The following is a 14,541-nucleotide window of genomic DNA, read 5'->3' as shown; positions in this document are numbered from 1 at the left end:
CCCATGAAGCATGCCAGAAGATGGAGGGCTCAGCCAATGGCTGTGCAGGCCCCTGGGGCGTGGGCAGCCGCCGCGTGATCCGTGGGGGCCAAAGCAGTGGCTGTTCCCCCCCCCCCCGAGGCCGAGGCAGCAAATGCACCAGCCCTAGGGGCTGAGGCAGCCACTGTGTGACCCGTGGGAGCCAAGGAAGCAACTGCCCCACCCCCAAGGTGTTTGCAGCGCTTGCTCTGGCCCCTGAGGCCTGGGCCACTGCTGCGTGACCCGCAGGGGCTGAGGCAGCGGAAGAGGAACAGGTAAGAAGGAGGGGAGGGAGGGGGAGGGATTGAGTGCACATGCGCACATGCGTATTCACGTATGTGCAACCTGTTGTGATCTAGGCAGCAGGTAAGCAGGAGGAGGGAAGGGCTTGAGTGTGTTCAAGAGCTTCGAGAGAGGGAGGTTGAGAAGCCACTAGGTAAGGGGGGAAATAGGAGGGGGAGAGCAATGAGTTTCTGTCTCTCTCTGTGTGTGCTCATGTTTGCTTGCTTGCTTGGAGAGAAGGAGGTTGGGAAGCCATTAGGTAAGGGGGGAAACGGGAGGGGGGTAGGGAATTGAGTCTCTGTTTGTGTGCGTGTGAGTTTAGGAGGGAGGGAGAGAGGGTGGCAGGGTAGCCCTGGCAAAGTCGCTCCAGAGCAGGTATGTGGAGTTCGGCGCTGCTCATGTTATTAGACCTCTCAGCAGCATTCGACTCAGTCGATCATGAGCTTCTAGCTCACTGCCTTGCCAGTGCCTGGATTAGAGGATCTCCTTTCTCCAGGATCGCAGACAGAGGGTAGCAGTAGGAGAGAGTTCATTTAGCCACCACCAGCTTGCATGCGGAGTCCCTTAGGAAGCAGTTCTCTCTCCAGTCCTATTCAACATCTTTATGCACCCTCTTGCTCAACTGGTGCGGCCATTTGAGCTGGGTTATCACCAATATGCTGATAGCACCCAGGTCTTCCTGATGGATGGCTGCCCTGATTCTCCCCCAGAATCATTAGCCAGCTGCCTGGAAACCATGACAAGGTGGCTCAAGCAGAGTTGTCTGGCGCTCAACCCTTCAGAGATGGAGGTCCTTTGGCTGGACAGGAAGGGTTCAAGAGAGGAAACATGCCTACCCAACCTGGACGGAGTGCAGCTATCAGTGGCTCACTCTGCCAGGGTCATCTCTAGACTGGACTTCTGCAACTTGCTCTATGCAGGCCTACCCTTAACTTTGATCTGGAAACTACAACTGATCCAGAATGCAATGGCCAGGATCCTCACAGAACACCATGGAGGTCCCAGATTCAGCCCATTCTCCAACAGCTTCACTGGTTGCCAGTTGAATTCTGGGTCAGACTTAAGGTTCTAGTAATCACCTTTAAGGCCTTGTGCAGTCTGGGCCTGGTGTACCTGAAGGACTACCTTTCTGCCTATACCCCTCAAAGAGCTTTATGCCCTACTACCTCCCAACTGGCTGGTGATCCCTGGTCCCAAGGAAGCCCATTTGACCTCAACCAAAGCCAGAGTATTCTCCATCCTGGCCCCCACCTGGTAGAATGAGCTCCCAAAAAGGATCAAGGCCCTGACGGAACTAGAACAATTCTGCTGAGCCTGCAGAAGGGGGCTCCTCCACCAGGCATTTGGTTGAGGTTGACCTGAACCAGTCACCTTGCACTGACCTCTGTGCCTCCCTCCCATGAAAACCACAGGGCTGCCAGTATGCTGTAGTTTGAATTACTGTTTTCACCATTGTTCTACTGTTCTATCATTTTGTTATATTTGTCATCACTGTGTACGTACATACATACATACATACATACATACATACATACATACATACATACATACATACATACATACATACATACAGTGGAATTTCCTGACAGCCCTGGAAGACTTTCCTGAATGAGTGAGAGTTATTAATTTTTAATATATTTTTTAGATTTATTAAACACTAGAAAGAAAGCCCATTTTATTCTGTAATAAAATGGGCGCCAGGAGCCGGTCTTCTCTCGGGCCCGGGAGCAGCCTGACCGCAGCGAGGCCGCTCCCGGGGGCGAGAGAAGGCCGGCTCCCGCCCCCCCACACCCTCCCCGAAGTGCCAAACGCTCTTCTCTCGCCCCCCCCCTCCCCGAAGTGCGGTCTTCTCTTGGGCCCGGGAGCGGCCTGAGCGTGGCAAGGCTGCTCCCGGGGGCGAGAGAAGGCCGGCTCCCGCCCCCCTCCCCAAAGAGCGAAACGCCCTTCTCTAGCCCCCGGGAGCGGCCTCACCGCGGCGAGGCCTCTCCCGGAGGCAAGAGAAGGCCGGCTTCCGCCCCCCACCCTCCCCGAAGCGCCAAATGCCCTTCTCTTGCCCCCGGGAGCGAGGCCGCTCCCGGGAGCAAGATAAGGCCAGCTCGCACGCCCCCACCCTGGCTGAAGTTGCCAGAAGGTGGCGCGGCCCCCTCCCCCCCGGCGGCTCTCTGGAGCCTTCTCCCAGCCGCTGGAGCGGCCTCTGCTCCAGCGGCCGGGAGAAGGTGACGCAGCCCCCCAGAGGACTCACCGCATCGGCTGGCAGTCCAGTCTATGCGGTGATTCCCTGGCCGGGCGAAGCAGGCAATGGGGAGCCGCGCTTTGCGTGGCTCCCCATTGGCTGCTTGGGCCAGGATGGACACTCGGAGGGGCCAATCAGGAGCCGCTTTGTGGCTCCTGATTGGCCCCTTCAAGTTTTTATCCTGGACAGGGCCCACCCTAACTCCTCCCACACAGCCCTTACTCTTTTATTTTGCTGTTTAAAGATTTATTGGGTGATATGACCATATATGGTCATTTTGATCCATGCACACAAAACCCAAAAAATGGCCAGTGGGGAGGGATTTGTGTGTACAGAGCTCTACTTCCCAACCACATTCTGGATTGTACCACTTCTGGGTGTTTGTTTATTATTATATTTATATACCGCCCTCCCCGAATGCTCGGGTTTCTCAAAGCCTGAAGAATATTTCAGGGTTTTCTTCCCAATGGGGACCCCCAGTGGCTCTCAACATTCTCCTCCCGTTTGTTGTCTGCACAGCAATCCATCCTGAGAAGTGGGTTAGGCTGTGAGCATCTCCTTTCCTACTAATATGTGTGTAGCCAGGAATTTCCATTCCCTTTCACAAAAGGGTCTGTGCACACTGCAGGCACACATTTCTCTTCCACTCTCTGAACTTTGTTCAATGAAACAATGGCACATTTCTCCCTTTGGGAACTCCCTGCAGAGAGCAGAGACGACTGGCCAAGAGAAGAAGGGTCCCTTGGGATGAGTTGCACACGGCTATAAGCGCTGCTCCCGGCCTCGATCATTTCTCAGGAGAGTATGTGGTTATCAAGCGCACCAATTTTTTAAAATGCTGGAAAGACAATTAACATTCCAAGCAAACCAGTTCTGCCGACTGGGCCACAAAGACAGCAAATTCAGATTCGATCTCGAGCATTCCCCACACTTCACCCACAAACAAGCACCTGCTGGGAAAAGGAACTGCAGAGGGGGTGGGGCTTTTGCACTTCCCAAATTCTTTGTGTGCCAAGATTTCAGAAAAACAAAACAAAAACTGGTTCTTAAAACAAGCCAGTTGGGGAAAGACAGCAAGAGGGATGCTCTAGGGCAAGGGAGAAGAAAATATCAGCTGGGTGCAGTGAGCACTCATGCATACCAAGAACTCTAAGGCAATTTCCACATATCAGTAAAAATAGCATTACGACAGCTGAATGGCATAGCACTAAATCATATCACTCCTCCTGGCCCTTCCTCATCTTTCTGCTGTCGCACCTTTGTCTGCCTTCTTTTCACGCGTCTTACCCTCCAGATCTACTGCGGGAAATGGCGGAACAGAGCAACATGCCTTATACGTGTTGTGCTTCCGCCTGCCAATCAACCCAGGCAGCCAATCCCCTTTCTCCATGTTTTAACGGTCCCGCAATGCCTGCTAATTTTTTTTTTTAAATCATACTTCTCCATTGAAATGCCTATGCATAGAATCTTAGAATCATAGTGCTTTTTGAACATCACTCCTTATGGGATCACAAGTACTTTGATACTTTTAAAAATTAATCTTGTTCCTGTTTTTTTTGGAGGGGAGAGGCATGCTTTGTGGTACAACTTTTTGGGGGAAATCTTCTATTTCTGGCATCACCTACACCCTTGTCTGCCTATTCGTTGCTCCAGTAAGTTAGCCATCTTTTAAAAAAGACATTCCCATCCCCGGGAAGAAGGGAGAGGGAGGCAGGTGCAAGGGTAGGCAACTCTAGCATGTTTGAGCCTCCATACCTTCCCTCTGCTGGTTGCCTGCTGGTTGCTCTCCCTTAACTAGCACTGAATAGGTTGGGGAATCCACCATATGCAATTCCCCAACTCATGCTTTAAAATGGAGGATGTAGTTGGACGGTTACTGCCCAGACGCTGGATGTTGGTGACGTCATGCGGAATGGCCAGAATATAATGACCACATTAGGTAAGTATTTCACTACATGTAGCGTGTGCTGAAATGCCCTAAGCAAAAAGGCAGGCATGAATCCACACACGGACACTGGAGATGGCAGAGGGAAAGGCTGTTGGCTGAAGATGCTAGGCAAGAGTTGGCCATCCTCACCACATGCAGGGTGAGGAGCTTCTTAGCTGGCTTCAAAGCCAATCATGCTGCCCCTGAGCGGGCAACCCTACACTCGCCTGTTTTCATCAACACAGGTTCTGTGCTCAGGAAAGGGGAGGAGATCTGGATCCACAAGGGCGTCTCCAGGAATAAAATGCTGTCAGTCTAGAAGGTGTCTTAAGACTCCTGTTGAGTTTGTCTGCAAGAGGCTGGTGCAACAACCCAGCAGGAGTCAGTTTCTCACAGGGAGCTTTGTTGTTTTCACCAGCACATAAATACTGGTGTGCCTGGTTTGATGAAGGCGCTTAAGCTAGCTCCAGTTTCTGGTTCTATGGTAATAGAAGTCACCGCAAGATGCTGCAATTTACCTGGGAATAAAGTACAGCCCTTACAGCAGGGGTAGTCAACCTATGGTCCTCCAGATGTTCATGGACTACAATTCCCATGAGCCCCTGCCAGCAAATATTGGCAGGGGCTCATGGGAATTGTAGTCCATGGCGTACCACAGGTTGACTACCCCTGCCTTACCCCTACCCCTGCCCTCAACAAGGGACACTTTTCTCCATATTTCCAAATACTGAATTTCCTGAGAACACTCACTCCATCTTGTTAGTACTCACAGACACTGTCTCTGTTCACAAGCTCTTGCTGGCTGCCCAAATGCGAACATTTTACACAGACCAGAAGTTGGCACCCATAAGCAGTTCAGAGGCGAGATAAAGCTCTCAATTAGGGGTGAGCGCTTCAGCACGGTTCGGCCGCCTCGGCAATGATCGAAGCCTGAGCCGGACAGCGCCGCAGCATGGAGGGGTGCTGTTGGCATCAGCGCACCAGCCGGCGGCCCCACGCAGGGACAGAGCTCTGCACCGGCATGTGGGCACCGGCTGGCGCACCGCCGCCAGTGCCGCCCCTCCTCTCCGCACTGCAGCACTGGCTTCCTTGGGCTTCAGTGATCGGCGTGGGGGCCAAACTGTGCCAAAGCGCTCACCCCTACTCTCCGTCCCAAGGGCAGCCTTTGTAATTTCTCATTTTTTTCCTTGATGCCCCACAGATGGATCTGCATGGAGGGCATATGGCTCAGGGGCAGAGCATCTGCTTGGCTTGCACAAGGTCCCAGGTTCAATTGGTGACGTGAAAAGACCCCTGCCTGAGACCCTGGAGAGCTCCTGCCTGTCAAAGCAGACAATACTGACTGATGGATGGATGGTCTGATTCAGAATAAGGTTGCTTTGTGTGTTCATATGATTGTATGGAGAGAGTAATACCCAAAAAGAAGGGCTTTGCAAGGCCCTTTGCAGCCACGGGGGGCAGACAGGCTCACAACTACCCAAGATACTCATGATGCACAAACAAATGGGAAGAAATATTTGTTAAATCCCGCTGAATATTCTGTAGGAAGACCTTGTTTTTGGAAGATGCATGACTCTCCAGAGAGGCAGTGAATACTCACTTAGGCTCTGTCAACCTTTATTGGCATACACAATCCCAGTCCAAGGAAACAAAATGGTTTAGACCAGGCTATGTTCCCGCACGAACAATCGTAAGTAAATTATTTGGAACATGCTTCCAGGGGCATCGGCTACCCTGGCAAGTTTAATGAAAGTATTAATTTGATGGTGAGGGATCTGGAATTGACTTTGGAATTTAAATCCATCAAATATTACTGGATAGAAGCTTGTTGGGGAGAGAAGACTGGACACTCCAAAACAATATGTGGTTGTGTGTCTGGGACTTTACAGCCATGTAGACAGAGTCTTTTGAAGGCGGGAATCTGATGGAATCTTCCCCAGGACACCCTTGAGGGGAAGGAGTAGACTCTGGCAAGAAGGAAGGCCAAGCCAAATGAGAAATCAACTGATAAAGATAAGCAGGTAGGAGTTTATAGTTGTATGAAATGCACCAGAATTGGGGGGGCGGGGAACAGGTATTACGTGGGGCGGAAGATAAAATTTGCATTTCGATAACCTCAAGTTTAGGAAAAATTACCTTGAAACACACTGAGAGAGGAAGAAAAAGAAAAGCATTACTCACAATTTGGTTGAGCTTCAGGGGGGAAACTGAGTCGAATAATAGCCACAAGGATGAATGTAATTGCTGGCCAGGAAACTAATGTCAGCGACCAGAGCTGTGGAAGAGAAGTCAAGTGCAGGTTGGTTTTGATTCAGTTTTAAGGTTATCTGTTAATATTTTAAAATACGTATAGAGTAGTGGTCCCCAACCACCGGGCTGCAGCTCCCTCCCCGCCCCCCCAGCAGTAAAAAACTTCCCAGGCCACAAGCTTGCGGCCCGGCAAGCTTCTTACTGTGGGAGGGGGGGAGAGGGAAGCAGCGCCGCACACACACATTGCGCATGCACAGCCGCGCATGCACAGCATGCACGGCATGCACAGCTGGGCAATCACCCTCCCTGCTGCTGCCCGTCCCCAGCCTGAAAAAGGTTGGGGACCACTGTCATAGAACACGGAAAATCAACCTCCCCCAGTTAGCTGCAGTTTTTGTCGTGAACAAAAAGCACACCATATCTCATAGTGTCTAGCTCACAAAATTTGAGTCCAAAGGCCCGTGTAAGATCAACAACGTTTTTTTCAAACTCTTAATGGTACCTTTGGACTCAAATTTTGTTTGCAACTCTAGACCCACCTAGAAGTGTCTAACTCAGGTTCTGCTGAAATCTTCTTCATCTAATCCCATAAATGATTATAGGAAAAATATTCCATGAACATTAATATGTTATTATTCCAAATGCAGATCCCCTATAGAGGGCTCTCCAGACAGCATCAGCCCTTGAAGCAAATTCTAGAACTGCTCTTTGATGTATCTTTATGAATTAACAAAATCTATGTGCTGCCTGTCCAGAACCTGCTCAAGGCAGCTCATGAAAATAAAATAAAAACAACAACAGGACAAAATGGTATAATAATAATGATAGCCATAATTACGATGATGATAACAACAATAACAATAATCTGTTCCACTTAATATTTCTGGTAAGGGCTTGGAAGGGGAGCTGGTCTCATGGCTTAAGTGCCACTCAGCACTTAACACCCACTCAGGGCGGCTGTCCCACCCCTGAGTGCCTCCTCTTCCAACCAACTTGACTGTCTGTCCAGCAGCCAGCCAATCACCTTCTGTCCCCCACCCCTAACCACCCCCCCTCTTCCACTTCCCTCCATGCTCAGAGGCTGCACATCCCTGCCGCATGAGAGCTTCCCCTACCTGTGATTTCCCTAATAGCTGCCTGAAGCCTTTCCAGGTCCTGGGGGGAGGGAGAGGCCATCTGCAGAGTACTTCCACCCCACCCCACCCCAAGCTAGTGCCTGTTGTATTCATGAATAATACAGTGTGATAATAATAATGCAGTGTGATTGCAGTGAGCCCAGGGCTTCACTCCTCCACCTCCCCACTGTGCTGTACCTGGGAACTGTTATCTCTCCCAGGGACCTTGGCCACCCATGGAGATGCTGGGCAAAGACTTTCAGGTTTTTTAACAATGAGTCTCTGCACTCAAAATATTTGGCACTGAGAGGGGCTGTGGGCAAGGGGCAGATAAGCGTCTGTTTAGGTAGGATTTTTAGTCTTAGCAATGGTGAGTTTGTTATTCCATCTATAAAAAAGATTTTCCCCCAGTGAAGCATGCTTATCAAAGGTAATTAACAGAATCTCACACAAACAAAATTAAATTAAATCCGAAAAAGAAACGGGTTGTCGCAAAATGCGCATTGCTCTCTCTTCTGCCTTTTCAAGCCACAGCTGAGGAGGGGAAGACACGCGGGATGGTGGCTAAAAAAGGCACAACAGCATTGAGGGGAGGAGGGGACGGGAGGTACAATATACTATCGCGCAATTGGAATCAGAATATGTGTTGTTATTTTGGCCAACAGGCAGAAATGACTTTAGAAACGAAGCCAAGAAAGTTAATCACAGTGCAAAAGCAGCATGAAGCAAATGTTAAGTGGCACATCTATAGAATAGTTCTTGGACTAGAAGCAGACCATAGTAATTGGTACAAAAAGGCAGATGACTCAATTAAAAAGAAATGTTTTGGCCTGGGGCCTGAAAGAGCGTGGAGGAAGACTCCAGGAGAACCTCAAGGAATGGGGGGGGGGGGGAGGACATTCCACAGACAAGGGACCACTGCCTGGAAAAGCCCTGGCTCTGGTCACTACAGAGAGCAGTGCTTGCAAGGAAAATACAAGCTAGTAGAGAGGGGTGAGTTGGGGGAGGTGGCCTTTTGGATGCCCAAGCCTTGCAGGACTTGTATCAGAAAGAGATTGGGAACTTTTTCCACATGTCATGGAGATGCAGGAAAGTGAATAGGTTTTGGGCAAAAGCACACAATATTCTAGAAGAGATGCTTAATATTAAGTTTCCTATGAAAGCTGAATATATGTTGTTAAGCCTTCGCCTGGATTTACTTCCCTCACTTGCCAGAATCTTCGACGCTACGATGCTACGACGGTGGCAAGATTAGTTCCAGCCAAGAACTGGAAATCTATGAAGATACCAACTATTGAGTGCTAGTTGGACAAACTTGCTGATCTTGCGAAGATGGCGAAACTTAACATCCAAAGTCAACAAAAGACCAAAAGAAGAATTCCAGGAGCAGTGGAGCTTCTATTTGGACTCTCTTGCCAAATGAAGCTTTGTGCAGAACAAGGGGTGCATAAAAGAAAAAGACGAGATTATCTCTATCTAGAGATAGAGATAGAGATAGAGATAGAGATAGAGATAGAGATAGAGATAGAGATAGAGATAGAGATGCACACACAGACAGGAAGTCACATGTAGATCTTTCAGTGTGTTTGTGTGTGTGGGGGGGGGGGTCTGCATTTTTTACCATTTAAAGCATCCAGACAGTTGTCAGAGGCAACCTCATGTACAGAGCATTGCATTTTTAGATTTAGATAATCTGCGTTTTTAGATTTTAAATTTAAATCTTAACCCCATAATTTATTGTATTCATAGCTTATTTTTGATTTATTGTAGTTTAATATTGTATTGAACTTTGTTGTTACCCTTTCAGAGCTGCCAGGGAAGGGCAGGATATAAGGGTAAAAAATTAAGCATGATCATGGATTGTTGTGGCCAGGGCTCATCTTTTGCCACAACTGGTGCATCAGCCAGGATCCAGTGGCGCTCCAGGCACTGAACTTGCTAGCTCAGGGGGAGAGCACCCTCTCTGGGTTGAGCTACCTGACAAGCCCTCCAGTGGCCTTCTTGGTGACCAACAGCTCCTCTCTCTTGCTGGAATGAGCTTCAGTTGATTGGCCCTCCTCCATCTCATTCACCATCAAGATACGGTATGAGCTGAACTATTAGAACAGGGGCTCTCCAGATGTCCATGGACAACAATTACCAAAAGTCTCTGCCAGTTGTCAGAGGATCATGGTGATTGTAGTCCATGGACATCTGGAGAGCCACGATTTGGCCACCCCTGCAGAATGTTCAAGATCAGCGCACTTGCAATGTGATCCACTGACTCAGCAATAGTGAGGAGCCCTCAGAGGAGGAAGGGGCCAGTACAGCCAGGCCCAAGGCAGCAGAAGCTGACAAACAACAGAGAGATGCAAACATGCTAATACTTGCAGGATAGAGTTTGCACTGAGTCACCTCCACCCCCAGCTCTGATCCTACAGATGAGAGCCAGCTGCCTGTTTCCAGCCCTCCAGGATCATCTGCACCATAAGAGAGGCAAAGGCACAGGCTTAGAGCTGAACTAAAAGGAGGAGTGCTCACCTTATGGCTAGACATTAGCTATCTGCTGATAGAGATGCTGAGTCACTGCAGGATTAAGTCTGAACAGCTGTATAAAACAGCTGTGGGTGTAGACACAACATAGCTATATGCTGACGCCTCCTTGCCTGACCCCTTGGATCGGACTGTCATGCTTGACTGATTTCTGGATTCTTGAACCTTGGATTGGAATGACCTTGTATCTTGTAATCTTCCTTAGCTTTGTGTGCCACCAGCTATTACAAGGTCTGTATATCCCCCATCTACAGAAGTAGATGTTGTGTCAATCCACCATGGTGGGAATTGTCTGTTCCCAGGCTGATGATCCTGAGGGACTTCAGTGTCCCTGCAGGGAAACCAGACTCCGTGCAGGTTTCAGACTGGTCTTCCAGGGCAACATTAGGACTCTCCCAATTTGTGACTGGTCTCACATGCCAAGCAGGCCACACCCTAGACTTAATCTTTGGGGTGGGGCTACATCTTGGTCTGTTACATTCCATGACCATTTCGCCCTGAAGGCTCAGCTCAGTACCCGGCTTCCACATGTGTTGGCAGAGTTATGTTCACCCAAAGTGGCTATTGGATCCAATAGGTTTCTGGAAGGTGACTTGGTTGATGAGATGGTAGAAGACTGACATAGCTGTCTTTCCAAAGCCATTGGCAAGATTGCTTCCCGATGCCATTTCTGTCCCAGTTTGAAGCCAGCTCCATGGTATATATGGGAGCTGTGCAAGAGGAAACGGGATGGCTAGAGCAAGTTTGATGGAAAACTCATCACAAAGTTTCAAGAACATCTTATGCTTCTGAATGTTTATTTGATGGCAATAAAAGCTGCAAAAAGAGATTATACCTCTGCTGCCTCCGCTAGCTCACACCCAGCACAATTATTTAAAACAATTCGATCTTTGACATCCCTGGTTACAGGATCATCCCAAATTTTGCAAGTGGACATCAGCTGTGAGGATTTTGCTAGCTTTTTTGTGGATAAAGTCTTTATTCTGCCTCAACCTATCCATCAATTTTGATGCAGTTAAAGAACCCCTTGGCCATCTCATGATGGCCCCTTGGCCATCTCACGATCCAACTTTGGGATACTTCAGTCCACTCTCCTTGGCTGATGTAGACAGGATTCTGGAAGCTATTCAGCCAACCATGTACCCTTTTGACCCATGCCCCTCATGGCTGGTGAAAGCCAGCAATGAGGCGATCTGGGTCCCTCTTCAGATTATCAACTTGTCCCTAGATTCAGGGACTTTCCTGCAGAGGGTAAAGGAGGCAGTGGTTAGGCCACTTTTGAAGAAACAAAATCTGGAGTCTTCTAATCCAGCCAACTTCCACCCAATCTCACATTTGACATTTCTGGTTAAGGTCATTGAGCAGGCAGCTGCAGAACAGCTACAGAGTTTCTGGAATGAAACATCAGCCCTTGATCCATTCCAATCTGGCTTCCAGGCTGGCCACAGAGTCGAAACAGCTCTGGTCGCCCTCACAGATGATCTCTGGAGGCAATTGGATTTAGGTAAATCAGTGCTGCTGTTTTTACTGGATTTGACAGCTGTGTTTGGCATTTTTGATCATGGTTGTTAGCCCAATGCCTGCTGGGGGGGGGGGGTGCCAACAGTGGGAGTCGCTTTCTGGCTCTGATGGAAAACACACTCTACAGCAGGGAGAGATTCTCTTGCCGTGTCCTATCTCTGAAGAAAGAGCCTCTTGTGGCGCAGGATGGTAAGGCAGCTGACATGTAGTCTGAAGCTCTGACCATGAGGCTGGGAGTTCGATCCCAACAGCCAGCTCAAGGATGACTCAGCCTTCCATCCTTCCGAGGTCGGTAAAATGAGTACCCAGCTTGCTTGCTGGGGGGTAAACGGTAATGACTGGGGAAGGCACTGGCAAACCACCCCGTATTGAGTCTGCCATGAAAACGCTGGAGGGCGTCACCCCAGGGGTCAGACATGACCCGGTGCTTGCACAGGGGATACCTTTACCTTTACCTCTGAAGATGCCAGCCACATTTCCTGGTGAAACGTCAGGGAATAAAACCAAAGACAAAATTGGCCACACAACCTGGAAAGCCCACAACCACCCTCCAAGCAAATCCTAGCAATAAAAACCTATCAAGAGAAATCAGTTCGGAGGGTAGCCGTGTCAGTCTGTGGTAGAACAATGAGATTCAAAGCCAGTGGCTCCTAAGTAACCAACATGGTTTAAGGGGTGCAAGCTTTCCAAAGCCTGATAAAGGGAGATTTGACTCTGGAAAGCTGACACCCTGGAAATCTTGTGGATTTCTAAAGGCTAACTGAACTCAAATCTGGCTACATCAATAATATAATCCAGGTCATTCATAAAAACGTGTGCCAATTGGCACTCCCAAGCCACATCAATTGTAGCAGTCTAAAATGATATTGATAAAAGAGTCCTCAAGCTAGAAGCAAAGAGCAAAACAGCTGAAAATGAGGTCTAACCCTGGGCAAAGGCCAAATTTTTGGCCTGGCAACTCAAAGTAGGGAAGGCTGATGCCAAAGAAGCTTCTAGAAGGGAGGCCTTTCCACAGGTAAGGCACCAACTCTTTCTGTCCTCACACTTTGGCTGGTCCCCACACTTTAATTTGAACCTCTGTCACCGAATCTCTTCAGCCCTGAGGCTGCTCTTCTGACCTTGTCTCCCAGCTGATTTCTGATCCAGCACACAGTCTCTCCAAATCCCCCCAAGACCCTTAAAGCCCCCTCACCCCCTAATATTTCCACGCGAGGACTTTGCTGGCTCCCATTTCACCTCCTGTGGGCTTCCTGGATTAGAACCAAAATCACACAGAGCTGGAGGAGACCACCAAGAGCCATCCAGTCCAGCCCTGCACCTTCCTGAGGACGTAGAAATCACATACTCCTGACAGAAGCTCATCCAGTCTCCTCCTAAAAACTGCCAATCAAGGAGACGCCACCATCCTCCGAGGCAGCAGATTCCATCTACCAACAGCTCTCACAACCAGAAAATGCTTTCTAATATTAAAGTGGAACCTCTTTTCCTGTAATTTGAACTCATTGCTTCCCAGCCCTTGTCTGTAAAGCTGCAGTCAACAATCTGGCTCCCTCTTCAACATGTCTAACTTTTACATAGTTAAACACAGCTATCGTATCACCACTTGCCCTCCTATTCTCCCAGCGACACAGACCCAACTCCAACCTCTCCTCATAAGGCCTGGATTCCAACCCCTCAACCATCCCAGTCGCCCTTATCTGAACACCGTCCAACTTGAATTGTGATGCCCAGAACTGGACCCAATATTCCCAATGACCCTACCAACGCTCCCATGTGTGACCCCCCCCACCTGGTTCCCTGGCCAGCCCTGATGCCTGGGATGGTCTCCCATACCATATAGGTGGTGCTTTCTCTCTCCCACCCAGCCACCTTCTGGCACAGCCCCATGGTCCCTCACTTCCTGGCCCTGAGCCCCCAAGCACTGGAGAGGGGAAAGAAGGCAACTTTCCCCTGCTCAGGTCATTCCTACCTGCCCCTCCTGAGATGTGGAGTTTTTTCAGGCAGCAGCCTGTCTTCTGGGAAAGGGGAGGATAGCAGAAAAGATATAAATTTATCCAGGAATTTTTTGCCCACCTTCCCTTTCCTTGTATCAGGGAGTGCATGGCTCAGCTGTGAGAGCAAATCAAAGCTGTGACACCTTGGAATGCCAAGGCAACTGCATCATTATAGGGCCAAGGCAAGGGGACACCTTCGTCATGACCGGCCAGGACATTCCCATCCCCTGGAACAAGAAAGAAGGAGGCAGGTGTGAGGGCAGGATGAGGCAGGTGCCTTTAGCGCATTTGAGCCTCCATACCTTCCCTCTGCTGGTTGCTTGCTGGTTGCTCTCCCTTACCTCGCACTAAATAGGATGGGGAATCCATGTTATGTGATTCCCCCAGCTATAGCACTTTAAAAGGGAGGATGTAGCCAGCTGGTTATTGCCCAGATGCTGGATGTTGGCTATGTCATATGGAGGGGCTGAAATATAACGTACCTAAAGTAAGCATTTCACTACATTAATGGGTGCAGAAATACCCAGAGAGAGAGAGAGAGAGAGGGAGAGAGAGAGAGAGCGCATAGAGGAAACATCTAGAAGTTCAAAAACGATAATGTTTTTAGGGTAAAGACACCCCAAGGAGACGTTCCAGGGTCCGTGCTGCATGTGAGAGGATACACAACTG

The 14,541-nt window shown here is 49.3% G+C and overlaps 1 protein-coding gene across 2 annotated transcripts in view; it reads right to left on the bottom strand.

The window, feature by feature from the left end:
- ABCA12 (ATP binding cassette subfamily A member 12) overlaps nt 1-14,541 on the bottom strand; it is a 137,834-nt gene that overhangs the window by 119,393 nt on the left and 3,900 nt on the right. For both annotated transcript variants that reach the window (XM_077319316.1, XM_077319317.1), the window contains exon 2: nt 6,642-6,735. In XM_077319316.1, coding sequence (XP_077175431.1) covers nt 6,642-6,735 — 94 coding nt within the window. The remainder of the gene's footprint in view (nt 1-6,641; nt 6,736-14,541) is intronic.

This window comes from Paroedura picta, chromosome 2, assembly GCF_049243985.1.
Source record: "Paroedura picta isolate Pp20150507F chromosome 2, Ppicta_v3.0, whole genome shotgun sequence".
NCBI lineage: Eukaryota > Metazoa > Chordata > Lepidosauria > Squamata > Gekkonidae > Paroedura > Paroedura picta.
Note: the sequence above shows the minus strand (reverse complement) of the source record. Positions and strands in the feature narration are given on the sequence as shown.